This window comes from Acanthopagrus latus, chromosome 1, assembly GCF_904848185.1.
Source record: "Acanthopagrus latus isolate v.2019 chromosome 1, fAcaLat1.1, whole genome shotgun sequence".
NCBI classification, from domain to species: Eukaryota; Metazoa; Chordata; class Actinopteri; order Spariformes; family Sparidae; genus Acanthopagrus; species Acanthopagrus latus.
This window is the reverse complement of record NC_051039.1, coordinates 14,026,607-14,054,508: the sequence shown is the minus strand read 5'-3', so window position 1 is coordinate 14,054,508 and position 27,902 is coordinate 14,026,607. Positions and strand designations below refer to the sequence as shown.

Here is a 27,902-nt window from a genome sequence, read left to right as displayed (position 1 = left end):
AGATACAAAACCTGAAAGGAGAGTCTGTCATGTTCCGGCTTTCAAAAATGTGTGGGAATGACAGAACCTGTAAAAGAAGTGCAACAACCGCTTAGAAGGCATACGCAGTCACACCGCTTTTGTATTTTTTAAATTTATTTTATTTTACAAAATCTACCTTTATGAAGAAACGTTACAGTACATTAAAACATAACACAGTCAGTAAACACCAAATAAGAAGGCAGTGTAATGTCAGGTTTTTTTTTTCAAGTGTACCAGATTGTCTCCCTTCAGTGTTGTCGAAACCTTGATGACACTAAACTCTCCCACCAAAACAAAACAGCTCGACAGACGGTGTCAACGTGACAAATGAATGTGGTTTGTGCTTTGATTCAGAAACACTTAAGTCCCGCCCCTGAGACAAGGACAAATACTGACGATAAATTAGAAACGCCTGAGCAATTAAGACCTGATGTTAACTTTTTTTTTTTCTTTTACACAGTAAAACAAAGAGCACAGAGAGGGAACATCACTCAAACGAGAATGAAATGAGGTTGAAGGACATGTTTCACTTCGGCAGAGGTCAATATGACGAGGAAGCTGAACACAACGGCACTGAATATCATGCATTAAAGGGGGGGGGGGGGGTGCTTCTTGGTGCGAGTCTGCAAGATTCACAGCATGCCATGACTGTGTGGATAATGCATAAGTGCATGCATGTGTGTTACACTGTTGGTCCCTTTTTCAACATGTTTAATCATGTAATTCATATCATAAATTACAACGTAACAAAAGCAAGCACGGGAAACATTATTGCGAAGAATACAATTGGAGCTTAGTAAGAAATGTCACGAGACAAGAGGTGTGTAAGTTGAACTTTTGTTCTTGGGATGAAAATCTTGCGGCTCATGATGAGAAGAGTGAAAACACTGAAATAAGTGCTAATGACTCAGATGGGAGGAAGGAAGTGCCCTCCTCACTCAAAAAAAAAAATATAAAAAGATCCAGCGTTGCCTTGTCCTCACTGGGTTATCGGGTCATTGCATTGTGAGTCATGACGTCAGTCATTCATGGATGAATTACACTGTTGTGACACCTGACCAATCAAGGAAGTCTTTGAGTGTCATTCTTTTTGATCGAGAGGTTTAGTTTAATTCAGCTCATCGCTCTTTCTCTTTTCTGCCATCGCGTCCAATCACCTTGCGTATCCAGGCGCTGAAGGCGGAGACTTTGGTGTAGACGCCAGGGGACTGCTGTGTCCGGCAGGCATGGCCCCAGGACGTGACCCCGTAAACGACCCAACCCCCTCCTGGACGCTCGCACACCAACGGCCCTCCGCTGTCGCCACGGCAACTGTCCACGCGCCTCTCCGGCTGAATGCTGCCGGCGCAGAGCATGCGGCTTGTGAAGGCGCCGTGGAAATACTCCTGGCAGCGGCGGCGGGGAAGTAAGGAGAGAGGCGCCTGCTGCAGGGTCTTGGAGTACGAGCGGCCTGAGAAGAAGAGGGAAAGCGTTTAGAGGTTTGCTTCTTTATTGGTGTCAAAGGTCAGAAGCTGATCAGTTGACCGTCAGAGTAATAGAGGGCGGCAGGGATGACCTATTTTTGTAGGCCAGCCCCAAAGTTAGCATCGCTCCGGTTCCCTTGACAGAAAGCTAAAGGGATCGTTCCGCTGGATTTTGGCAAACAAAAGTTTATGAAAAAAAATTTGCCTAGCGAGACAATCTCTACAAATGAACACCCCCAAGTGATTTTTGACCACAATTGAAATACAACTGTAATATTAGGCTTTTTAATACGATTTTATGACTTGACTTAAAACGGACTCGTGATTAGATGGGTATCTGTGTTCGGCCTAATGGCGTTAATCAACTTCTTTTCTCTTTTTCTCATTAAGCCACTAGTTTGCAAAACCCTTCCTAAAAACACGTTATAGCTTCAAAACTCAGGAGTGTTTACTTACTTTTTTATGTGGTAGAACAAAACATGAAAAAAAAGCTGGACTCATTCTTGCTGCGCTCCTTTGCAGATTTAATAAAATAAAAAAGCTTTCTGCAGCCTAACATGAATGTAATATTTGTGTTTTAGCCTTGCTAGTGCCAAATATCCATCATTCCATTGCTTTGGTCCTCTAGCGGGTTGACACTGTGGTGTAAAGTTTCTGGATTTACCTGGAGTCTTGTACACCTCTTTTATTATCGATGATCCCCTAACCTTTGATCTAATGCCATCATCAAATCAAATTTCTATTCATCCAAACAATGTTTATATGTTTATGACAAAAAAAACCAAAAAAAAAAACACGCAAAACAAACGACACCTTCATCAGCCTCAGCTGTACTTTGTGTTTAGTGCCTACTAGTTATAATTAATGAGAGTGCTAAAATATTAAATGGTGAATGGACTTACATTTCTATGGCGCATTTCCAGTCTACTGACTCCATAAAGTGCTTTGCAACACTTATCACATTCAGCCCATTCACACACACATTCATACTCTGATGGCAGAGGCTGCCATGCGAGGTGCCAACTGCTCATCAGGGGATCAGTGTCTTGCTCAAGGACACTTGGACATGCAGCTGGGGGAGCTGCAGATTTGAATCGAATAATAAACTGAGATAGTTAACATCATACATTCTGAATATTTACATGCTAGTGTAATACACAGTGACAGTCCAGCCTCAGAGTGTGTGCATGATTGTCAACAGCCATTCCTTAACCTGTGAACTGTTTCCAATTAGTTTTGACATTTGTGGATGTGACACACAGCGGTCTTCATGTGAATGACTTGTGCTAAATGTTCTATTCTAAAGCTTGCTCTGCCAGTGGGCAGCAGAGTCTCCTTGACTCGACCTCATTTATCACATTCTTATCAAAGACTCTCTGACTTCTTTCAGGCATTAGAGGCCTCCACCAGCTCTAATTTAGAGATTAATCAATTTCAAGGTTTCTGGCAGAGTCTAAGAGAAGCTGTTTTCTTCAAATCCATGACGGTTCCAATTACATATCTTTTTTTGTGTCTCTTCTGCTATCTCTTATGCTAACATGACTGTTGGCCTGGAGGATGTTCAAAACAGAGATTTATATTAACTCAGAGGCCGAATTTGTGCAGAGCTTCATAACTATCCCCCCATATCCTACCCTCTTCTACTATACTGGTAGCTTAGGGTGGTGTGTGTTTATGCAGCGTGTGTGTGTGTGTGTGTGTGTGTGTGTGTGTGTGTGGCAGACAGCCAAATGCAAACAGCTGTACTTTTCCCAGCAACACACACTCTGTGTTGCCTCAGTGTTGTCATCACACTTAAGTACACTAATAAAAACACTTTCCTGCATACAAGCAAACACACACACACACACGTACATACACATTTCAATAGAGTGGACGTGTTTTTGCATACGTGTGTGCTGTGACCTTCTGTAGCCCTTTGTGTCTTAATTGCTTCGACATCAGCGTGTAATTCAGAGATCACTAACAGATGTGCGTCCGTGTACACAGTCAAGTATACGTACAGACAAAGCATGAAGTCAAATGAGTTTAATCACCAGAGAAGGATTCTCCACCATGTTCCCATCTTTGCCTTTGCACCTGACCTTGAAAATATCTCACATATGGACAGAATTCAAGTGGGAGAAGTGTTTACAGTACAGTGCGATTATTCGTGCATCCAATCGGCGAGTCCCAGTGTTTCACAATTTCCTTTGTCTTTCATTGACTTGCCGTTTCACATTACTTCATCGTTTATCAGGTGTTTTCCACTGCATTTTAATGGTGAATCTGTTACATTTACTGTGAAATATCGTCTTTAATTCAATACTTCACATATTTTTATAGAGTCGGACACCAAAGTTTAGCCATGATTTTGTAAAACCATTTCATTTGAATGACTAACTTTAAACTTTACTTTAACTTTCTGCAACATGCCTAACCCTAACCCTAACCCTAACCCTAAAGACAGAATTGTGAGTCACTAGATTTGTATTCAAACAGGTGTAACTGGCCCCAGGAAGAGGAAGAGAACAAACATTAAAGAATAGCCCTGATCACGGCACATGCTAGTAAAAGTATATATTTACAGTATATCCCCAAAACTTAAAAGTTCCACATGGTCATGGTTTTAGATTTCGGCTTAGTTATTTCCTGTTTTATTTTGAAGTTCTCCCCTCTCGTGGCATGTTTTGCTTTTCACTTCCTCCACCTGTCTTTTCCGCGCCTTTTTTCCTGTTCACCTGTGTTTCATTTGTTGATCGTCCCTGTCTGTTTATGCCTGAGTGGGTTTTTTTCTCGTACTCTTGGTCAGTTATTCGGCTCAGTTTTCCCCACATCTGTCACCTCTGTCTCCTGAGTTCCTCATGTTCCCTCCTGTGTTCCGAGTGCCTCTTTTGATTGTACTTGATTTATTTTTTCTATATTTGTAGTTCTTTGCTCTCGGTTTTGCCCCTGCCCGCTCCCTTTTTAGCGGCTTTTCTGATTTACTGGACTTTGGTTTAGAGCTTTATTTCAATAAAGTTTGCTTTTTGGTCTTTACCCTGCCTGCCTCTGGAGTGTCTTGAGTCCTCACTTATTTTGCTACATGCAACAGTCACCATCTCATACAGATGTGTTAAATCCAACACCTTAGGAATTAAATGAACACAAAATTGAAAAAGAAAAAAAACAATGTCAGGTTTTGCACCTCCAGGGCCACCGTCCCTCACCTGTGTCACCCCAGCCGGTGATGTGACAGTTGCTGGCTTGTTTGAGCACCCTCTCTTTCTTCATAGGCAGACAGGCAGGAAGAACATGCCGGCTGAAAGACACGCACTCTCCCGGCATCTGGCCCACCGCCCCCGGAGCCAGGCGAACCAAGGCCAGGTCGTAATCGTTGCTGTGGGAGTGGTAGCTCGGGTGGAGGACTATCTGATCTACGGCGTACTCCTCTTCGTATTCCTCGGGGACAAGGGAGTGGTAGTCGCCCACTCTGATTTTATACTGCTTGGTGCTGTTTCCGTACCTGCAGAGAGTAATAGAGGGGATGGATCGAGAGGCTGTTAAAGAATGAAGGTGTGTGTGTGTGTGTCCGTGTGTGAGCAGTCCCTCCATGAGCAGTTAAATTATGAGCTCTAGCGAGGGTTACATCAGCATTAGGTAATCCGGAGCTGTAAAAAGTACTACGTAATCAGTTTTATGGAGTATGGATATGAAAACATTTGGTCTTTTCTTATTCTCTTTCAACAACCTACCACTTTTATACCCATGTTTAGACTTTCATTGACTATTTTTAGTTTCATTCTGTATTGTCCCTTGTCCCCCCCTGTTCCTAAACCACCTACATGCTCTTCCCTCTCTCTCTGCTGTACTTTGCTGTTGGTCTTTCCTCTGCTCATTGTCTTCGCGTGCTCAGTGTGTATTTTGGGGCTCTGAGATTCATTACAAACTGCAGTCCTCTTACTCATCATTGTGTGATATACTTTAGAGGGAATTAGGCATGCTGCCTCAGTAAAAAGCAAAGCGTTTATATACAAAGCCAGCCTCTGTAAACTTCCTAGTCGGAACTAAATTGGGGAGGAATGCCTAAAGGTTTTCTGCACACATACGGATTGATCTTCAGAATATGGTTGTTTCTAACTCTGTGTTGCTGCCATTCCTTGCCAGGTCTCCCTTGTAAAAAAAAAAAAAAAAAGATCCATGATCTCAGTATTTAAAATGTTCTATCTTTCTTTCTTTGACACAACATTGAGGTAATGCTTTCGTACATTAGCTCAGTTCCACTAAGACGGGGGGTTGCACACTTCTCACTCTTCTTCTAGGGGCTAAACAAATGGAAAGTTGGGCAGAGAATGAGCTGAGGCAGGAGTGATAACAATAAATCTGTCATTGTGTCTGTGTGTTTATGCTTTAATCTGACTCATCGTTTGATGAAATAAAGTGTTTTGCATGCTTCTCACAAATTCAAAGGAGACGTTGGGCATTTCTTTGAAACGGAGAGAAAGAGAAGAGGGAAAAAAAAGCCATGACCAAAGGAGAGGGAGGGAGGGAAGAGAAGAGAAGAGAAGAGAAGAGAAGAGAAGTATAAGAAGGTGGCCTTTGGATTGAGCCAAGTGTCTGTGTCAAGTTACAACCAGTCAAGTGTTTCCGGAAAGATCTCCTGACCTGGGAATGCCACGATGTTCCTGGCAGAGATAAGACTCTTACTGCTTACCACTCATCTACGTACAGTACATACCTATTTACACACACAGGCAAATGCGTGGAGCTCAGACTGACTCACTTCGTACAGCAAGTCGTACAACTGATCCTGTGTGAAAGGTGGAATCTCAAAACCAGAATGGAGTTTGAATGTCACACCTCAGTTACCTTTCACACATTGTTGCTGTTGCTAAAAGCAGTCAAAAATCTGCTGGAGTTCTGTTACTGCTGGCGAGCCCCCAGCTGTACAGCTACAAGGTATTAATAGGTTTAATATGTTGACAGCATGTGACCACTGACCTGAGATCCATTTCTATGCGCCCACTAATCTGTCATGGCAGTTTAAGAGATAAGGTGAGACGACCATGTTAGTTACATTTGGCTGTGACACCTTACCATGTCATCAGCAAATCATCTGTGTGTGTTGGTTGCTTGTTGCCGCGCGTGTGTGCACGCGTTCCTGTGTGAGTATCACCCTTTTTTTGGTTACCACATATGAAAGGTGACACTGTGAAGTCGGAAGTCCCTATCTTGGTCCGCGTGCTCTGGCTTGTGTGCAGCAAATTGCTTTTGAAAGCTGTCATAATAGAGGCTAACAGCTCGGAGCACTGAGGGCTGTTGTGTGATCCGGCAGCACTCGGTAGTGTTCTTCTTTTTTTTTTTAATGTAACCAGATGGCACTCTGCTTGGGGTGCTAAGAATGCGTATAAATAAATAAATAAATAAATAAAATGCCTTTGAAAAAGATTCTGGAGATCATGACCCTGTGGTTGAAGATACTTGTGAGCATGCAGGAACTTTTTTCTTTCCATCAAACCATACCTGCCCACTGCATCACTGCACAGGAGGAAGCATTCATCTGCTAACAGCTGAAAAGCTAGATAACTAACATTACTAACCATTCAGCTCAGCCATGCAGGATGCATGTTTGCATCAATACAGATGAAATTGTAACCTCCATCCCCGCCTATGGTATCTTTTAAACAAGAATAAACATCTAGTTGAATAAATAAACTGTCATCAAAGAAAAGCATCATTATAAAGGTGTGTCATAACTGTTGCTGGCATGCTGCAATGGTATGTATTGTTTTTGGAATGCTGGTCACTGTTATCAGACCTATTCATTAGGTGGGGTGATTTGTTGGCTGTATCATGGAAGCATTCTTGTACTCCTGCATCTGCAGTTTGTTTGTCTGCAGAGTTTGTGATAAGATAGCCTTGTCACTTAAAAAAATGCTGATGAAATGTTTGGATATTAATTCAAATTATAGTACAGTACTGTACTGTTTGTAAGTAACTTAGCATATTCCATGGCTTAATGCACACTGAAAGGTGCACTATGCAGTTTCAGATGGATAAGATCAAATCATTTTTTAATAACTAAACAAACTGTTGTTTTTGTCACTGCGTAAACAAACTGACCTTAAAGGACAATTTCATACTGTTTCACTTTGTTTATGTGGTGGACCCTGCCACCTTTCTAGCTTCAGTGCTTCAGCTAACAGTGTTCTGGGGACAACAGCTTGTTTATTCAGTCATGGAAAAAATAAATACTGCAATGTTTCTATTATCAACTCATTAATATCATAAATATTAAAATTCTGAGTTTGAATTTCTTTTCCAAAACTTCATTGGGACCCTTAAAGTATGAGTAAAAATTACCCACAAAATCACTTCACCACAGTAATTTAAGTTGCATGAATCTGTTACTTGCACCCCTGCTTACGGTATCTTTTGAGTAAGAATAAAGATCTAGTTGAATAAATAAACTGTCATCCAAGAAAAGCATCATTATAAAGGTGTGTCATAACTGTTGCTGGAACACTGCAATGGTAAGTATTGTGTTTGGAATGCTGGTCACTGTTATCAGACCTATTCAGTCATTAGGTGCGGTGATTTGTTGGCTGTATCATGTGCCAACCCGCAGCAGGAAGCACAGTGCCATCAGCCTGGCTCTGATACAGAAATCATAAGCTATAATCAATCATTATAGCTCACGGCATATCAAAAAGGAATAGCCCGAGGCAGCAGGTGAGGTCAGAGATTGCACTTAAGGTCAGTGTTGAAAAGCCCACTGAAAATCTATGCTTAAGTACGAGTACAGTTAGATAACTGAATATTACTTGGTTACAAGTAAAACTAGTGGTATCAAATAACATCAATACTGCTATCAGTATGACACATATAACACATATGTGGTGCTAAGAATGCGTACATAAGTTGTATATAACTGTCGCTGGCATGCTGCAACAGTATGTATTGTTTTTGGAATGCTGGTCACTGCCACCACACCTATTCATTTGTTTAATTGTGGTGATTTGTTGGCTGAATCATCTGCCAAAGTGCAGTAGAAAGCACAATGCCATCAGCCTGGCTCTAATACATAAATCATAAGCTAGAGTAAGTCATTAAAGTGCATTGTATATTTAAAAAAGGCATAGCCTGAAGCAGTTAAAGAAGCACATTAGTTGCTTCTGCAGTGAATGGCAGCTGTGTTTGATGAGCTGTTGGGTGTAATTCTCGTGGCTCCTGCCCGCCCTATCTGTTGACATGGAGAAGGTGAGTAATTTGTATAATGTCAATCATTAATTTGTCCTACATAAGCTATGCCATGTAACCACAATCAATCACTGTCATGTTCGAGGCTAATAATTATTTACAGTCTTAATAACAGTATTAAAAATTCCAGCTGTGTGGTTTTAAATGGCTTACTGTTGTTATTTTGACAGCCAATATTTAAATCTTCAGTTACTCTGGTGGTTAACTTGCCTCAGCGTATGAATTCATCAGTGCTGAAAATCTTGATTGCTACATCCCGAGTGCTCTTAATTTGTTTCCTGTATGTTATTTAAAAGAAGTAGATGGAAGAGTCACAGCCTAGAGAACAGGTTCCTGTGTTTGGAGTACAACTCTGGCAGTGGAGAGGCCCTGGGAATGGGTCAAGAAGTGGTAGTGGAAAGGATTTAGTGAATGACCACTTCCTCTCTTTAATGTGGAAACATCAGGATTTATAGTGGTGGAGCTGTCGGAGTCTTTAAAGAGTAGTTTTTCCTACCAAACCCAAATCTTGGAACTAATATCTGGTCAGGCAACCAAAAGATAATATGCTTAAAATACAGCCTGACAACCTTTCAGGTGCTATATAAATATCAAATGCAGACTTTAGGGTTAGTGTTTTCACAACCCTCAATTTCCTCAACTTGTCTCTCTCTCTGTTTGATTCATTTTTATTCTTTTTCGCCTCCTTCTCTGCTGTATGCATTAGGTGACGGATTTCATTTCAAGTTGGTGGTGCCATGAGGAGGCCCCCAGACCGGATGAAGTAAAGATGAAGTAGATACTCTGGCTGTCTCCCTGCACCACAGCCAAACCTCCGCTGATTACCGCTCGCATTGTTGTGGTTCCAATGCCTTCGTCAGACTTGAATATATTGAGAAAGTAAGTAAGCTGTGCAGCTCGAGCGAGCTCATGCTAGAGGGACGTATGCATAAGCACAGCCACATGTCCATGAATAAAGAAAAAAGACTCAAGACTCTAACATGTGCAGATAAAAATTCAAATGCACATAGTTAGAAGCAGATATGTTGGCATCTGTCAGGATGGCAGCTTTAAAACTGAGGTTACTAAACATTTGCTTACTTTGCTTGTGTATTTATTTTGTTACTACGTGACTTTAGTGTGCATTTTAGCACAGTATCAGAGTTCTGTTTGTTCACTCTGTTGTAATTGGAATGTGATAATAAATTGCCCACCAGCAGAATACAACAAGACATTCAACCAATCACTGTCCTGTTTGTTGCACGGTAGCCAGACTGCCAACATGGCATATCAGATTGACCAGGGCATAGCAGGCAGGTCCCTCCACTTATGGATTCTGATGCAAGAAAAATTGCAGACTGACCAGTGTTGTGGAGGACGCGAGCGAAGACACGTGGTATGAGAGACCCGTAAACAGATAAATGGAAGAATGTTATTATTTCCTGTCTGGCTGTGTGTCAATTGTTCTCTCTCTCTCTATGGGGTTGGACTACTTGACAGAGCTGGACGTGAACATTGGATTTGGGGTCACTATTCTAATAGTCAGGCTGTGACACAGGCTGTGAATTTCATTGTAATCTTAATTAATTTGACATTTATTTTACCCTGACATCTTAGTCTGGTTTATTTTTATTTGATGTAAAGTGTCCTATTTATCTATTGATTTTATTTCTTGAATATTTTAATTCCATCCCATTGTTTCATGTTTTTACCTCAAATTTACTTTGTGTTTGTGTTGGCCCAGGTTTCACACTGAAACTGCCATATGAGTTTAAAAATGTGTGTGTGCGTGCGTGTGTCTGTGCGCTGACCTCTTGAAACAGTGTGCCGAGGTGAGCACCCAGCAGGTGTCAATGAGAGTCGCTCCACACACCAACCTCCCGTCTCCTCGAGATCCTCTCAATCGAATTGCAGCCTGCCACGGCCAGCCGCCCCTACGAACACACACATATGACACGCATATATTATTTATATTTATTCTGGTTTTAGACACGTGGCAGGGGGCTGTGTGTGCACTCAGAGAGGCACGTCTGGGACAGAGATGCAAGCACTTATGGAAAGCCCATATTTCTGATTGGAAGGAGGAAGAAAGATGTCTTGGGATACAAACTGACCTCTTCAAGATGGTGGTTGCATGAATAAAAGGAATAAAATGGGAACATTTGTGGAATAATCATTTTCAATAGGAATATTGTCCTTTTTGGAATGAGGTCAAAAAACAAACATATTTTGTACATGTAAACTTAGTGACACAGACGAGAGAAAATTGAGTGCTGTTCCAACAATGGCAAAATGGAACAACTGCTACCTGATTCATAAAAAACAGAGTCTGAAACAGATAGCAACAGGGTGACACATACATTATATCCAAATATGATTTATGGGTTAGTTGAAGGAAACTAATCATTTATGTACCGGGCTGGCAGATTTAGTTTCACATGCAGTATTATTAAGTGCAAACATGCAGGATTTCATCTAAACACACACACACGCGAGCACACACAGTCACAACCACAGGACTTGGCTTTGTACGCCTGTTTTTCTTTAATGTAAATCATTCTAGATGACACACTCACATTTAACACACAGATTCTTATTCATGTGCATGCTTCCAGCTACAACAGTGTATGTTAATGTTTAAAAGTACACACAGTTGGAGATTTCTTTGCCTGCAGCTTCACATAAGCTGTTTTCCATCTAAGACTTGTTGGCTGGAAAACGTGTTCAATATCCTTTATTCTATATGTCTCTGGCAGGCGTTCTTTATGCTTTCATTAATCCCTCCCGTCCCTTCCAGCTTACCTCAGAGAGTTCTCTCCTCCTATGATTCGGCGCTGGCGAGTGTGTTTGAGCCGCAGACCACAAATTGAGTTGACGGGGTCTGACAGAGACAAAAGAGGAACCATTGGGTGTGTATACATGAGAGCGTGTGGGAGGGTGATGATTGTTTAACCATACATTCAGACACAGATGATGCTCTTGTTAAATATTTGGACTGATCGAAAAAAAAATAAAGTTTGAAAGACATCTCTTACCACCACATTGTGCCTGGGACGGAGTAAATTAAATAAATGAGAGCTCATTTTCATTTTCAGTCTTGTGTGTATGTGGTGTCAAAATCTTAAAACGTTAAGTGCTTTTTCAGGGGATATAATTTATCATGCTGAAGAAACAGAACAGCTTCCTGCGCTGGTCCGACTTTCAGCAGTATGCGCACATGAGAAATGGAAGTAATAGCATATGTGCAGGTAACGGATAGCATGGTGTGTGTCTGCCCTGATGTTTGACAGACAGGGTGAAGCAATAACATCACTCTCGCTATTTTACCATCTGGAAACACACACACACACACACACACACACACACACACACACACACAGATGTCTTTCCTGCTTCCCTCTCCGAGCTACCTCCTGACTTCTCTTTAGTCATTTGTTGCTCATTAGTTTTTCAGTGTATATGGCATATTGGAAATGTTTGCTAAACACAGTCTCATGCATTTCTCAATGCCCACGCAGATGCTCTGAATAAATCACAGAGCTTGTGAGATATCAGGGAGGGAAAAAAAACTGACCTGACTGACCTTTGACTTCTTTGTAGCTGGGCTGCGAGTCGCCGTAGTCACAGATGACTCCGGCGTCCTCACTATGGCGACAGTTGTGTGTGCCGGGCGCCTGTTTGATGCAGTCCGCTAATGAACGTTCCTCGCCACTGCACTTCACATTGTCCACATGAATGGGCCCTGTTCCTTCCCCGAAGTATGCCATCACACGGGCCTTCGCCACCCCACTTGGGAGGATGAGCAGGACAAGACAGACATTTCAGTGCCTTTTCTTCTAAATTATATTGAACTGGAAAACCGTTACAGCTGTCAAAAAAATAGGCTGATGGTAGAGAACAGCAACAAAAACATTCATGTAGCACTTTTTGTGTTTTGCAGAAAAAAAATATTTAAAAGAAACCTATCATACTCTCTGTTTTTTAGATTTTTAAAGTTAAAAAGTTAAAGTCTGCACCAGCAGAAGCTCCTCTCTGCCACAGAAAACACTGCTCTTGAAACACCTTGTGACTTTGTGACATCACACTGTGTCACCACGTCACGTATTTGCATAAATCACGTCTAGGGGCTAGAGGAGTGTTTCAAATGGAGGGAGGATACAGTTCTACTGCACATGAACCTGAAAATGAGCACGATATATCTCCTTTAATATTAAAAAAGTGGAATGGTGACAAATCCCAACAAAGAAGTTAAAAAAAGAGACACATCAGTTTAGCAAAAAAGGAATTTAAGTAAGGGTTTTTAAAAAGATTCAGTTGAATTTTGACGATGTAATAGTAAGAGGTAAAACTATTCCAAACTTTTGAGGCCTTTCAGTTTTAAGACACACTCTGGGAACATCCAGTAGCCCCTGGTTTTCAGACCTGAGAGGCATTAACTCAAGATAAAATAAATAAATAAAGTGAAACAAATAATTTCCACAATTGTCACGAGCAAAAATTCAGAAGTTGCACGACTGGCTGCTACATCTTTCTGTCAGTATATGTCTGTATGAGCATGTAGGCGGTGATGATGACATGTTAATATAGATGTTATTGTTTGACATTCTCTGGCTGTGACGCAAACCAGGTCAAAGCCCCTTTTACAATCTGATAACAACAGTATTTCTATCACGATCTCACCTCTGACTTTAATTAGCAACCAGCCAACACACAGAGGCCAGCAGGCTGTAACTGTGATTTTAATTAAGATTGATATATAACTGACTGAGAGGATCTCAAGTTGCAACCCCGGGGTCGGATGGGTGGCAAGTCTCGCATCCCCACTCATCTAAATGGGGATCTCAGTTCTCTTATTGAGACATGCAGCACTGTGTCTGTGTCTCCGATTGCTCCCTGAGCGGTGTTTAGCATGTATAGGTTGAACCTCCATGTCACTTGGAAGTGAGCCTAGAGACTGACATCAAGCCTGCCTGGTGTGTTTCTGTAGCAACACACGGCAACAGGACATCAGTCAAAAACGGAACGTGGACACTGAATGCTCGGGTTAGAAAGGAAAGCCAAGTGTGGTCTCAGACGTCATATTTCATGTAACGAAAGTCCATTTGCCGTAACTGATCTTTTTGAACAACAGTTTATCAAATGGCATTCTTTTTGAGTGGCTCTGTTTTAAACATTGCAAGGGGAATGAAAGAAAAGACACTGCCAAGGTGGTTTAGACAACGCCTCAATCTAAGCAAAACCTAAGCATGGCAACACATTAACAGTCTGGCTTTAACCGTAAAAGACCTAGAACTTCAGGGCGCGCCTGTCTCTCCTGTATTTACTAGTCACATCGTGTGCCACACAAGAAACTATAATGGTTTCCTTGACGAATCAATGCTGCAGGTCATGATGGCGCGACCATGTTCGCTACAGAGCCTCTGAATGCCCAAACAAGACACGTGATACCACTGAAAAGCTAAGAAACCCCACTTTACAATGATTAGTGGTTTGAAAGTTATTGAACATTTTAGAACAATAGCTATTTTTAGCTGCCTAGGGTGAGAATGCATGATCTACGTTAGAGTAAGGGTTATTTAGGGTTGATTTTTCCTATCTATCACATTTCAGACAGATGTGTTTATCGCACATGTTCATATGACAATGACGATGAAATTACAGTTTTGTTTTTAAGGCATGACAAAATCTATAGCAGTAGTATGGAGTACTGGTACAAGTACGATTCAGTCCACATTACAGGCTTTACTTAGAACACTAGCACATTAAATTGTTGGCAAAGTATGTTTTCTAGTTTCATGTAGGTCCTCATTCGGGGTGACTCAGGGTTAAACTGTTTAATATAGTTTGTGTGAAAGTGTGTGTGTGTCTTTCTGTGTATATTTTATCACCCTCCGAGCGACCTCTAACCCTTGGGGGCCTGCTGTGTGTGTAATGACCTTTCACCACACCCTGCGCGAGACAGAACGATGATCCTAACGCGGCTTTTACACGCCTCCAACACGCTTCCTCTCCCTCTCTCACGCTTATGCGCTCCAGATGTGGCTTTCATCTGCGCACAGATGTGTCACAGAAAATTGGGTGGCTAAGCGATGAGTCTTCCTCACTGAGGAGTGATGTGAGGGAAAATGAAGAGTTTGTCGCGGTACAGTTTTCCCTCGCCATCCCATCGCCATTGTTTTGTGAAAGCGGGACAGTGTCTCAGAGGGAAGAGATAATGGGACTCAGAGATGAGGTAGTTTGCTTGGCCCCCGACATATATGTCACTGTGAATATGTCGTTTGCGCAACCGGCCTGCCCTTTAATTGGATGTTTATCTTGGCTTTGTGAAAAGGGCACAGCTAAAACCCCTAATAAAAGCAGCTGGCAGCACAACAGGGGCTCACAAGAAGTGCTCAAAATCTTGACTGCACAAAGAGATAAATTCATGAAATATTATCATTTTAAGTGACTCAACTTTTTCCATTGTAGGTTAGCCCGTAACTGGAGACGAGTGTGATGAGGTGCAAACTGAAAACACAGAGGGGTTGAGAGACAGAGTCATGAAAGACAGACGCAGAAAGTGGCACTGACTGTTCCACAGATGCCGAACCAGAGGAGAGGTGATTGATTTTGCGGACAGAGCCGCCGGTCTGGCTTCACTTAAGCGAGTGAAATGTATAGAGTGATCACATTGCAGTGTGACACAGCTCACAACTGAGATTTTCCTCAGCATTTCACTTCTACATCAACATCCTGACCATGACTTTAAATGAGAAATACGTTGAAGATGAAAAGAGTACAGCAAAAAAGAAGCAAAAAGAGAAAACTTGCTTTTTCAACACACACCCACAGACATGCTGTGATTAATTAATCAAAATATTAGCAAAAATTATAATACGGCTTAATGCAATATCCAAATCACATTTTTTTTTTATGAAGGTAAAATGTAGATATCATTATGAATGAAGCATTGTGGTGTCACAGAGATTCCCACACAGCCTACACATCATATTCTTTGACTGAATGCTTGTTTGCACATATACCTCAGGAAAAATCACATTATCATCATCATATGTTTTTTCAGTGAGAATGACAAGAAAAAAATACCACTGGCACTAAAATAGTGTCTCATATCGAAAATGCAATATCTGTCGAAATAATCCCAATATGATTTTTATATATATTTTGACCCTAGTGTACATTAAAGTGCTTGAGAAGCTATCTGACATGAATGAAACAACATAAATGTAACCAATAAAGATGTGTAGTAGACCTTTACCTGAAATTGTTTGTACTGAAAGGGTGTAAATGCACTAGATGTGAAACAATTGACAACAATGTTAATCTTTTTTTTCATCATTTCGGATTTTAAGCTATTTTCATGCACATTTTCATTTTCTCAAGCGGAACATTTGCTGGTTTTCTGAGCCATCTATGGGACTGTTGGTTGGACACACACGCACATAAAACAAGTAAATATCATCATTCTGGAGAGTCACCTCCCATTTGTCAATATATTGGTTGAACAGGAGATTATTATTGACCAACAGGGAAAACATTAATTAGTGGTTGCTGTAACATATACAGTATTCATCTCTCAAAACTGCATAGGTCATTTTTTCTCCTCTATTGGAATTTAGATTAATGTTATGTGGAATTAATCATCTCCAGCTTTGTCTGCAAGCTAGAGCTGCATCTCACAATTATTTTCATTATCAGTTCATCTGCTTATTATTTTCATGATTAATGGAGTAAATTGTTTTGTCTACAAAATGACAAAAAAAATGTGAAAAGTGCCCCTCAGAATTTCTCAGAGCCCAAACTGTCTTCAAAATCAAAGACATTTCATTTACTACAGTAAATTACTGCAACTCCAAATGTTTGACATCTTGTACATGGCTTAAAGGAGTAACTGTTAAAAAATAAATGTATTTTTGGAAATTAATTTTATTTTGATTGACTAATTGATAATTTACCAATCATACCAACAAAACATTTTTAGTGCTCATACTAACCAATTAATTGTGCTTGTTGCAGTGTTTTTATTATGCTCCCCAGAAACAGAGGGCGATCAATCAGGCACACATGCACATACACACATACCTGTATCCCAGCTGTCGGCACACCACCTCAGCGTCACGATCGGTCCATCCATCATCACACACCGTCCCCCATTGACCAGACAGATAGAGCTCCACCCGGCCTTCCCTCGAGCTCTCTCCTCCCACAAGCCTTACAGGCACACCTGAAGAAAACACACACACACACACACACACAAACAATTTAGACTGACCAAACAGATACCCCTTCCTGGCTAAAGTAACCCAAATGCCCTAAGTCTAGAAAAAGACACAACATACATTCCCTGACAAACCTGATCTTCCAGGCCCACAAGTCTAGCAGGCAGGGCATGTGCACTCATGTCTCCTACAAAGGAGGTAGCATGAACACATGTCTGTTTTCATGCATGCAACCACTTGTGCACCCAGAAGGGGGAAATTGTTAGGCTCTCATCACTATGCGAAGATCATTTATTTTCATCCCTTCTCTGTTTTTCACACGCTCTCCCTCTCAAATGGTTTTCACCCACGCTGTTAATCAAATCAGTCTGGGCTTCACGTTCAAACAATCCATCATCATTTATCTGCACACACATGCCCTGTTACGCACACACAAACACACACTAGTCTGAATGCCAACCTCTTTTCCATGTGTGGACAGTTTCAGGATCAGTTTACACTTCTGCCAAAGTGGGCCTCTGTGGCTCTAGTACCTGCGGTTTGACCCATACTGTTGGTACTAGTCGACCCTTGCTGGCAGCCTTTTGGTCTATTGAGGAGGTTGAATCAGGGGCGGAGCCATTCATTGAGAAAAACCACTCTGATGGCTGATCAGCTAAGCAAACCAGTGCAGGAGAAGAGGAATGGAAAAAGAAAGGGCAAGCCTCGTGACTCTTGATTGGCAGCTGCTTTCTCAGTGTGCGTGGTGGGAAAATGGCCACCAACGTTGCTTCATCCTAACACAGTTTGTAGGTTTGCAGCCTCAAGTTTTCCGGTTTCACCTGGTGGTGTGGAGAGTTATTTCCTCTGACCCAGAACTTCCTTTAGACAAAACAACAATCGGTCTTCAACGCCACTGGTCTCTTGTGTCAGTTTGTTTGTCTGGTGTCTTGATTCTGGTGGCCCTTGTGGACAAAAGCGGTATGAGCACAACCACCTCACGTGACGATGGTGAAACAAAGTACGTTTTTGTCACAGTACACTACGTGTAACCATTACAGCAAAAAGATGGGGCTGCTTGGTAATAGCCATTTCGTTGAGCTGAAGCTTAAGTTATACACATTCCCTGGTGGGTTATGTCTTCATAGTAATAAGCTCACAGAGTGGCCAACACATTCTTCACATTACAAACCAGTCTTTCAGCTGCCGTGCCACCAGACTACAGAGCACCTTCCTTCCTCAGGCTGTAAAACTCCTCAATTAATTCTCAACATTCCTCTCACTGATCATCTTGTCTGATCTTGCATGCCACATAGATGCACCAGTATTAAGCCGAGACTATTTCACTGCGTCACAAGCAGTTAGAACTCCTTGTTGTGCCTTCCAGCTGTTTAGTATGTATCTTAGGTTGATGCGTTTGGAGCTCGAACGCCAAATATATAGTTAAAAATCAAACCTCAGCAGATGTCACTTCAGCCTAAAATCGCCCCCTGTTGAATGACACGGTGCGTGCGTGGGACATAAAAATTGTAGGAGGGGGGAGATTAAGACAGAGGGAGGTAATTGTGGGAATGTTTACTTCTCGGTCGGTGTTGGCTATTGAGGAAATGCTCATCTGTGTCCTCTCACTGGCTAACACAAACACTACAAACACCCCCCCCCCCCCCGCCCCTCGCTCAGCACACAAACAAACACATGATACGCCGCTACTCTGGCACGACGCTAATGTGGCAGTCTCTCGCAACAGGCAGTGAAAGAGCGAGAGGGAGGGAGGGAGAGGGTTCAAAGCACAGCCCGGCTTATCTGCTTTTTCCCCCTTCTCCAAAAACAACATGAACCAATCTGCTCGCGGCATGTTGGGGGGGAGAAGGAGGGATATAAGCACGCGCACAAACACTCGAAACAAAGGCACGCTAACGAACTCACACAAACGCCACGTAGTAATGACATAATACTTTAGTGGGTGTTTGCGGGGCATAGATTGTCCCTCCAGCCTCTTGCCAAACAGCATAAGCTCCCTAAACCCAACTTATCATCACTTACGACATTAAAAAAAAAACACCACGTATCCCTCTGTGACATTCACCAGACTTATCAGACCTCATATCTGTTACATTCAACAGCAGGTCAGATGGCGGAGACCGGACCGGCTGCATACAGTCTGAGGTGAAATCCAAACCCCTTGCCGGTTCTACGCAGTTCTGTCCCTACACATCTTTATTGGTGTCTGGAGGCTACAGACATCAGCTTGATTAAAGGTGCTACCATTCAACCATTCCCTCCCTGCTTTCAGAAAGTAGCAACACAACTGAATCCTTCTGTCTCCTCTTATAAAAAGGTAAGAAGTGCAGCCCTCCAGTAGGATGATTTTGTGTAATGTGAACCAACCCGCTGGTGCCATGTAGTTGATTGTGCGGGAGGAATAGCTGCATGAGGGAGACTTACTCGCAGTCGGCCCGTTTAATCATGATGACTTTACAAGCGGCCTGGTTATTAAGGCAGGACAAACCGGCCAACAGCTGTGGCTATTAGAGTTAGCAGGACTTACATCATCCTCTATCTGTCTCGGGGAGAATGTCGGCCTTCCTCTTCTAAGTAAGACGAGATCCAATTGGCTGCAGGTCGAGCTTGGCAGAGATGTTTAAAGCAGATTTCAGATCGGCTTACACTTCCACCACTTGATTGTATGAAGTGACAGGAAATTACATCAAGACTTCCATCGTGTGGTTTCCTGTTCTTCACTGCCTATGACGTTTGTTTTAAGCTATTATTACTAATAACAACATCAATATATCTTATCCTTATTCTTATTATTACAAAGACGAGAGTGTTAATGTATTGTTAAAAGCATTTTGAGTGCACTTTCTGTGAATTTTGAGAGAGACCATTATCATCTATGAGGGCAAATACCAGCTTCCTAACTGATTTAATCAAACAATGGGCAGAAATGTTTAAAGCTCACCTGGACATAGCATGCTAACCAACAAAGCTCCCCTCTCTACCCTCTAACGTTAACTAACCCACAGTTTCAAGTAGCACTATGGTGGCTGCTCTTAGTCTTTCCAAGTAACTATCTACACACGCACATACCTTAGAAACATATGCTTGTCTAACCACGTACAGAAACAACACTTCAGAGATAACATTGAGCCACTCTCAGCCACTCCACACTTTCAGTACGACATGGATAGTTTCTATCTTTAAGTAGAACTGACAGTAAGATAAATTCCATCTTACTGGTTGGGAGACTTTCACCGTGGCGCTCAGGGCTGCAGGCGATGTTAACGTCTTCATGGTGTGTGCAGTCATGACGGAGCCACTCCCTCCTGTTGCACAGCATTAGGCTGGGCTCTTTCCCTGTGCACCTCACATCATCCAAAAGAATAGGACCCGACCCCACCCCGAAGCCTGGGACCGGGGTGATGTCGAGGCCCTCAGAAAGGAGAGTCTCACCCAGTCTGCAACGTAGAACACACACGCAAACACGTTACTTATTAATAAGTAATGAGAGGGCATGCGCCTGTCTGGGGGTATTAATACTTCATATCACCTGTAACCAAGTTGTCGGCACACCACTTGAGTGTTAGAGTCTGTCCAGCCGTCATCGCACACTGTCCCCCACTGGCCACGGTAGAAGACTTCTAAGCGGCCCTTGTGGTTGACTGCCCCCCCAACTAACCTGACGGTGCCATCTGGAGAGGCAGAGATAGACAGACACACAGAATTCACAGTTTAAACACTGCACATTGCAAACACATTCGTTTCTGGCTGCAGCCATGACAAAAAAAGGCTCTGAGAGATCCTGTTTGGACTTAAAAGCAAGTGCAAGAGATTCAGTCCTTAAGACTTCCACCTTCACATGGAGGTCACCTGGCAACACACCAGACTCTTTCTCCTCTCCTTGTGTGTGGTCAATCCACACAGAGCCTCTCCCACACGGTTTGCTCAGGTTGAGCAGCGGCCAGCCTTCATACATATAACTCCTAGACGCTCAGCTAAAGACGCGAGCTAATGTGAAGAAGGTAGTGTTTTCACCTGGCAACCTTCTCATGCGTGTCTTTGATTGAATGTTTTTTTTTTTCTTTAAACCAATTTGCCATGCCTTCTTCGAAAGAAACATTTGACTTGTCACAGCAGGAGAGGCGCAAGTGTGACTCAGTGTGCACAGGACCAAGGTCCAAGCTCCACAAAATGTAGATGGAATGTAGCCATTATTAATTAATACACCTGTGTTAAACAAGTCAAAACGTCCCGCACTGTATCTGTATATGCATAATGTGAGTGCATTTCACTTGCATTTCTTGTGAAAATCACTAATGCTGAAGAAGGTGTTGTGTTACCTGTAAGGGGGCTGCAGGACACTCCTGCGTCCTCAGAGTGCAGACAGTTGTGTTCCCCCCAGGCACTTTTTGGACACTGCTCCAGAGTGAGCTCATTGCCTGTGCAACGCACCTCGTCCAGCCACACGCGGTTTGAACCTTTGCCAAAATGTGCCTGGCCCCATGCCTTCGCCACACCGCTAGAGAGAATTAAGAAGGTAAAGAAGAATACAGGGTTTTGTTTTCTGTTTTTCATTTTGAAACAGGTGAGCTGTCTGGCTCTGATCAACAGATTTCCAGGTATAAAATACTGTATTTGTTTAATTTGAAAATTGACTGGAATAAACTTCTTGCATTTCAAATCAATCTTGGCACGCACGTCCGTGCATACATAAACATTGCACCAACACCAACACCAATGTGGCATTCACAAAAAGCGCACACAAGGAACATTTGAGTGTAGTGTTGCTAAATATGCATATCTCTGCGGTGGTAGAATCCGTGCAGGAACAATGAGGCTGATTCATTATCTGACCCCCAGATGTTCTTTACTGCTCGCTCCTCTCTCTCTGTGTCCGAATGGAAAGAATACTTCTCATACTTTTGGAGACAGAGGAAGATAGACTGCTGGACTCCCACATCAACTCGTCTCAGTGTCCTACTCTGTCTCTCTGTCAGACTTTTTCCTCAATTTCTCATACTCACTATGTGCTTCCCTTCGTGCTATTTATGGCTGCGAATGAATATGAACATCGTCATATCTGTGTGAGTAAATGTGCGGGTGTGTGCGCCCCCTCACCTGAGCCCCAGCTGTCGGCACACCACCTCTGCATCGTTGTCGTCCCATTGGTCGTCACATATCGAACCCCACTGCCCTGCATGGAAGACCTCGATAGTGCCCTCTGACTTTGACCGACCTCCCACCAGCCGTATGGGGAGCGCCATTATTGCTGAAATGCACACATTCACATGTAGTCCTCTTTAGGAGTCTATGCAGGCTGATGTCAAATGCAGGATTTTTCATTTGAAAGTATATATTGAGGACAATTGTAAAACCTCCCCATTTTCAGTACCTACCTTGCTGCTGGGTGCAGGTGATGGCTGCCACCGTAGAACACTCTCCTCCATTCCAGGTAGTCTTAGGACACTGGAGCAGGTCTGGCTCCTCTCCCTGGCAATGAACTGCTCTCCAGTGGAGCTTTGTGGAACCCGGACGAAACAGGGGAACTGCACGTGCACGTCCAGAGATCCTGGAAGGGGATTAACAAGCAAGCAAGTCTCTTTTTTTCTACTCATTTGAAAATACTGTTCTTTAACCAACAGCTTACACACAGTCTTATCTGGTAAGAGGTGCCAATTACAACATTTAACAACGTTTCAAGTAGGGACCCAGGGCATGGATTTTAGCAGATAACTGCCTCCCTCAGATGGCCAATACCAACCAGTACCAACCACTAATTTCACAGTTTGACACAGTGTGAAAAAGCAAATAAATCCATAACCTTTAGTTTAAAGTATACTGATTCTGATTCTGATTATGCACAACTGAGGGTATGAAAGGCTGAGATGTAGTGAGTTACAATGAACTGAATACAGTTCAGGTTATCACAATTTCTTGTTGCATGCAATTAATTGACGAAAAACATGTATTTGCAACCTCATTCCTACTATCATTTACATAATGTGTTAAGAAACTAAATCAAAATGTATAACTGGGTGCTCTTAAATTAAGCGCTGGTGCACCTTCACGAATAAAGATATAAAGTTAGTCTGAAGCCCACATTTCCTCATATTGGGCCAGTGAGTTATGTATTCTGCATCCCTGGTTTCAAGAGCAGCGCAACCTAATTGGATTTGCCTGGCACTGCTTTTTTGCTCTGAGCATAATAAGCTGTTTCAGCCTGGTAGCAGTTACTGTGGGCCACCTGCATGTCCATGATCTATAATTCCAGGGCCAGTACGGTCAGCAGTTTCACACCCAGCAGCTTTCAATAAGCGGCCACGTGAAAGTCATCACCAACGATTCCAGCTGACATATGGCTGACATTTGCCCTCTTTCCTTTCCACTGTGGACTCTTTTATTGACTCCTGTGTGAATATGCACACACAGGCATGTGTTCATGTCGGCAAGGCATGCCAGCGCTGGCGTTAGTGTCACCATGTGTAGAGAGTGCACAGAACGCCTCTGTTCTCCAGAGGAGTCAGACTCCTTCTCAATACATCTACATCCCCCCACTTGTGAACACTGTCATATATACGTATGATCTGCCTATGGGTCCCCATCCCCTGCCCCCCGGGACCCGTCAGTGGCTCCTCCAGCACGAAAGACTCTAATAATTTGAGACAATATGACACAGTTGCATGTGTATGTGAGTGAGAGGGAGACAAAGAGGGAGCTGGCAACAAGGTAAATAGCTGAGCACTTAAGGTATTTAAATACCTCTGGGGAAATGGGCGGGGGGGTGGGGTTGGAATGCAAGGGTCATGCAACAAAAGTACAAAGACTGTTCAGAGAGCGCATGCATGTGTAAGTCTGAAGCGTCGTGACATTCCCCAACATTCCCACCAAATTTCCATCACACTCCTGCCATCTGTCAAAACCTCTGACGGCAGCCTCGCATAGTGAATGTATCTGACAGACGGTGATTGTGCTTGCACCTGTGTCTGAACGCGCACGTGAGAGGAAGAGGCGAGCCGAGAGCAGAGTGTGTGCGTCTCACCCCTTGCCCAGCTGTCTGCAAACCACCGCGGCATCCTCGTCCCCCCACTCATCGCTACAGACGGCGCCCCAGACGCCGGCCAGATAGACCTCCACCCTGCCGTCGAGCTTGGAGCGGCCTCCCTGCAGACGCACAGAGCCTGGGACGGGAAGATAGTTGGAGAAACAGTGGATGTGGAATAATACAGCACATACAAAAAGGGGATAAAAGACGTGTCACACCATATCAAAAAGGTATAGAAGAGGAGGGCGTTAAGGCACAGAAAGAGGGAGCAGGATGAGAGGCAGCGCAATCCAAAGAAGAGGAAGGCTGCGTTTGATTTTGTAGAGATGACGGGAAAGCACACACACAGACGCACAACTGTCTCATCAATGAAGCAATGAATCTGTCAACATCAAACACAGCTGCACGCACAAGTTGTCATTGCACTTCAGTTGGTGACATAACATTTCAGATGTGTCATCGCCTCTAGTCAGCCCGTGAATTAGTCTATAAACAGTAAAGACATGGAGTTGTTAAATGACATGATGACTCTTTGCTTTTCTAGTTGTCTTTCTGTTGTCAAAGCAAGTGTTTTTTTCTTTTTCCCAAAAAATACAAAGGATTTTTATTTGGGGTTTTCACAATTTCTTATCCCAAGTGAGGGGAAGTTTCTACTAAAAAGACGCGTTTATACGGTGTGCCTCCATGTTGTTTATTGTTGAAATGTCGTGATTTGTATATACCTTCATGGACGGGTGAGTGCCTGCCTCTTACTGCCACTAGCACATCAGAATTTTTTCGGAGAGAATATCAAGTGTGTTTTTTTTTTTTTTTTCATGGACCCCAAAGACCCCAAATTTGGCCAGTGGTGGAAAGAGTAGAGAAAAATCTGCACTCAAGTACGAGTACCGTTACATTACTGAAATATCACTCGGTTCCCTTTAAAACTACTGGTTTTAACAATATAATAAAAACAATACTTGAGTGAAAGCAAGATGTATTCTACTCAGATTCTACTCTGAGTATCACTTCTTAACTGTTGAAGTGCAGGCGTTTGATCGAAGGGGTTTCTGTTTCTCCAAATCTTCAGTCTAACTTACTCCCCCCTCTTGCTCTCTTCTGCTCAGTGGTCATGGCCACCTCTCCAAACCTGTGCCTGCTGCAGAGGTTTGTGTTTTTGCGTCCGTCTGTCAGAGTTTTCATCGACCCGTCTCTGATCGGATCGCCTTATTGAGCAGATCACATTGTGTAATGCACACTTTAGTAGTACTAATAAGGAGTGATAAGAGTACCCCCAAAAATGACTTAGTTACAGTGATTCAAGTAGTTGTAATTAGTTACTTCTAGTTCTTCTCCCCTGAATTTGGTGTCCCCATCGTCTAATCGTCCAATCACCTTTCATAAATGGATCAATGTAAGTCAGTTCCTTGTATCAATTACCGGAAGATGAATTGCCCTGCTGCCGTGCCAACGCACTCCCAAGACTAAAAATACCGCAGGCTACTTGTCTTGTGCCAGATGGAAATCACACACTCTATTCCTTTCACCACTCTCTCTCTGTCCCTCTCTTCTACTTCTCTGCCTCTCATCAAACCAGAGATGTAGGACCCACTTTGTCTTCAGTGTTGAATTTAGCAACACCTCACAGGCTCCAGCCTGTGTCGCTGACACAGCTCCTGATAATGTGATGTCCCCAACCATTTTCAAATGCGAGCGGAGAGATTTATTCCGTCTGCTCACTTCACTCTGGTGATCCCTTTGGTCTTAACTGCCAAATGGCACCTTTATAAGCAAATACCTGAGCACTCATCATTAAAGCGCAAATGTGCTTAGACTTGCCATCTGAATACTCTGTAGTCACACCTGGGATAAAGCTGAAGGTGTGTCCTGTCCAATTACAACACACCTCAGCTTCAGCGGGCCTCTTGAGTTTAACACAACAGGAGTTGGGAAATAGTTAACACACATGCACACACTGCGGCTCATCAATTCAAATACAAATCCATCCAGCATACACAGACTGACAGTATGTGTTGGATTTCAGTTCTTCAGTGGTTAGCTGGTATCTCCACAGATTTCAGGTGATGGGGTCCCTCCACAGAACACAGTGTCGCTGCGTGTCTGTGGGCCTGCGTGTTTACCTTGTTTACAGTCGCAGTAGCCCCAGTCCACTCTGCCTGTGTGGCTCCTGAAGAAGCACCAGGGTCGGATCCTGCCGTCCGGGTTGCGGCAGTGGTTGTGCTCTCCGATCCCTTTGCCCGGGTAGCGCTCCCTGAAGCCGGACACCTCGGTCCAGTTCACGCAGCGGGCGCCGGACTCGGTGACGTCTATCGCCCCCCGGTAGAAGCCGTCTCTCCCGCGGCTCTGGACGCAGTCGGTGAAGGGCAGGATGAATGAAGGGACGCTGCCGGCGCGGGAGAAGCCGTGATCCGCGGCCAGGAGCGCGGCTGCGAGGGCGAGAAAAGCAGCGGTCATGTTAGGCGTGGGGCTGTGTGTCAGGCAGCCGAGGACGGTCGCTTCTGTCTGCTCTCATCAGCTGAGGAGAGGGTTTTGCAGTCAGCCTCATCGCCCTGCCGCGGGACGAGACTGAGCACCGGTAGAGGGGGAAAAAAAGAAAAAAGAAAAAAAATCGACGCGGATCAATGCAACTCCTAAATACGTGGGCTGATGGGCAGGCAGCCCCCCGACCAAAATCACATAACGTGTTTGTAATTTCCCCCCAAATTGCAATATTACACCATATAAGTAAGTCAGTGTGGTAATTATGTATCGATCAGAGTAGATTTATGGGAGCGGGGAAACGAGCAGTATGATGTGATCATCGCTGCCTTTATAATCCCAGAACATGGTAATCTGACGAGGGCTCCCTAAACTTTAATGAATAGATGTTTGGCAATGTTCTTTAGCGCTATCTTCCATTTGGTTTTATTCCTATGATCACGTTACCCATTGACTCGGATCGGTAATTGGGTGCGCAAGTGTTTGGTGCCTATTAAGAATGGAAGAGTGGGAACGTTCCGTGTGGAGTAGCATCACATCAGTGAAACATGGGATGCGTCCAGTTCTGACCCAGTACAGTAAAATGTACGCTCGCTAAACTAAACTGAAATGTTTTATAGGAGGTTATCAACTCTCTCTCTCTCTCTCTCTCTCTCTCTCTCTCTCTCTCTCTCTCTCACACACACACACACACACACACACACACACACACACACACACACACACACACACACGGGTGAATGTTATAATCACTGTAATAAATGGAGAATTTTCGATCCCCCGTTGGAATGATTCACAAACGATTTTAAACTGTGTTTTATCATCACTGAAACAAATGACCTCTAGCTACAATACAGGAATGGACATGCGAAGTGTTGATTTATCTGCTTTCTGGCTTTTTATTTGTGGTGTCTTAACCCTTAAATATTATTTTCTGTGTCCAGTGATGAGGATATTAGGCTGCTCTTTGCATTTTTAACTACATTTTCATATTAATCTCCCTTATTTTAATTATCTTTATCTTCATTTAGGTTGAATTATATTATTGTTTACTCTGTGTTGTATTTTGTTTCGCACTTATATATCATCTACGACATATAATTTCTTTTCTATGTTCTAAAATATTCAATTACATAGAACCCCCCCCCCCCCAAAAAAAAGCGTCCTGTGTGATGACGTCATCCACTGGTGTCCACTCAATCACAAGAAATGTCGACGCGGCGTCCGTCCCTCGGTGAGCGGAGTCAGCCCCTGATAACCCGCACTGTTTGCCGCTTGAACCGCTCCCATAACAGATGCAAACCCATCATCAGATAGTGTTCACTTTTAAAAGACGTGCAAAAGACAACAACCAATGAGCAGTGTCAGTTTTGCGGCTACGTCCAGTCTGTAAAACGAGCCGGAACGCCCCGGTGTCCATAACGAGCCCTCCCCTCGTGCTTCGTTTTTAACGGACTATACAGATACTCGGTCACCGTTATGGCAAGCTGTAGTTACATTTAC

General features: G+C 43.2%; 1 protein-coding gene across 2 annotated transcripts; it reads right to left on the bottom strand.

Annotated features, from left to right (window-relative positions):
• Positions 1-123: 123 nt before the first annotated feature.
• On the bottom strand, positions 124-26,882 carry prss12 (serine protease 12). Of its 2 annotated transcripts, none has more exons than XM_037104793.1 (13): positions 26,042-26,882; positions 23,919-24,057; positions 22,276-22,448; positions 21,998-22,148; positions 21,220-21,398; positions 20,430-20,571; positions 20,117-20,337; positions 16,764-16,905; positions 12,256-12,470; positions 11,484-11,562; positions 10,493-10,615; positions 4,673-4,968; positions 124-1,471 (listed from the first exon to the last, which is right to left on the bottom strand). In XM_037104793.1, exons 1-13 carry the CDS (start codon positions 26,373-26,375, stop codon positions 1,140-1,142), a joined length of 2,526 nt encoding a protein of 841 aa, XP_036960688.1. In that variant the 5' UTR covers positions 26,376-26,882; the 3' UTR covers positions 124-1,139. The 2 variants fall into 2 exon arrangements, with proteins under 2 accessions (XP_036960688.1, XP_036960695.1); XM_037104800.1 differs by having other exon boundaries at positions 12,265-12,470; positions 26,042-26,878.
• Positions 26,883-27,902: the final 1,020 nt, after the last annotated feature.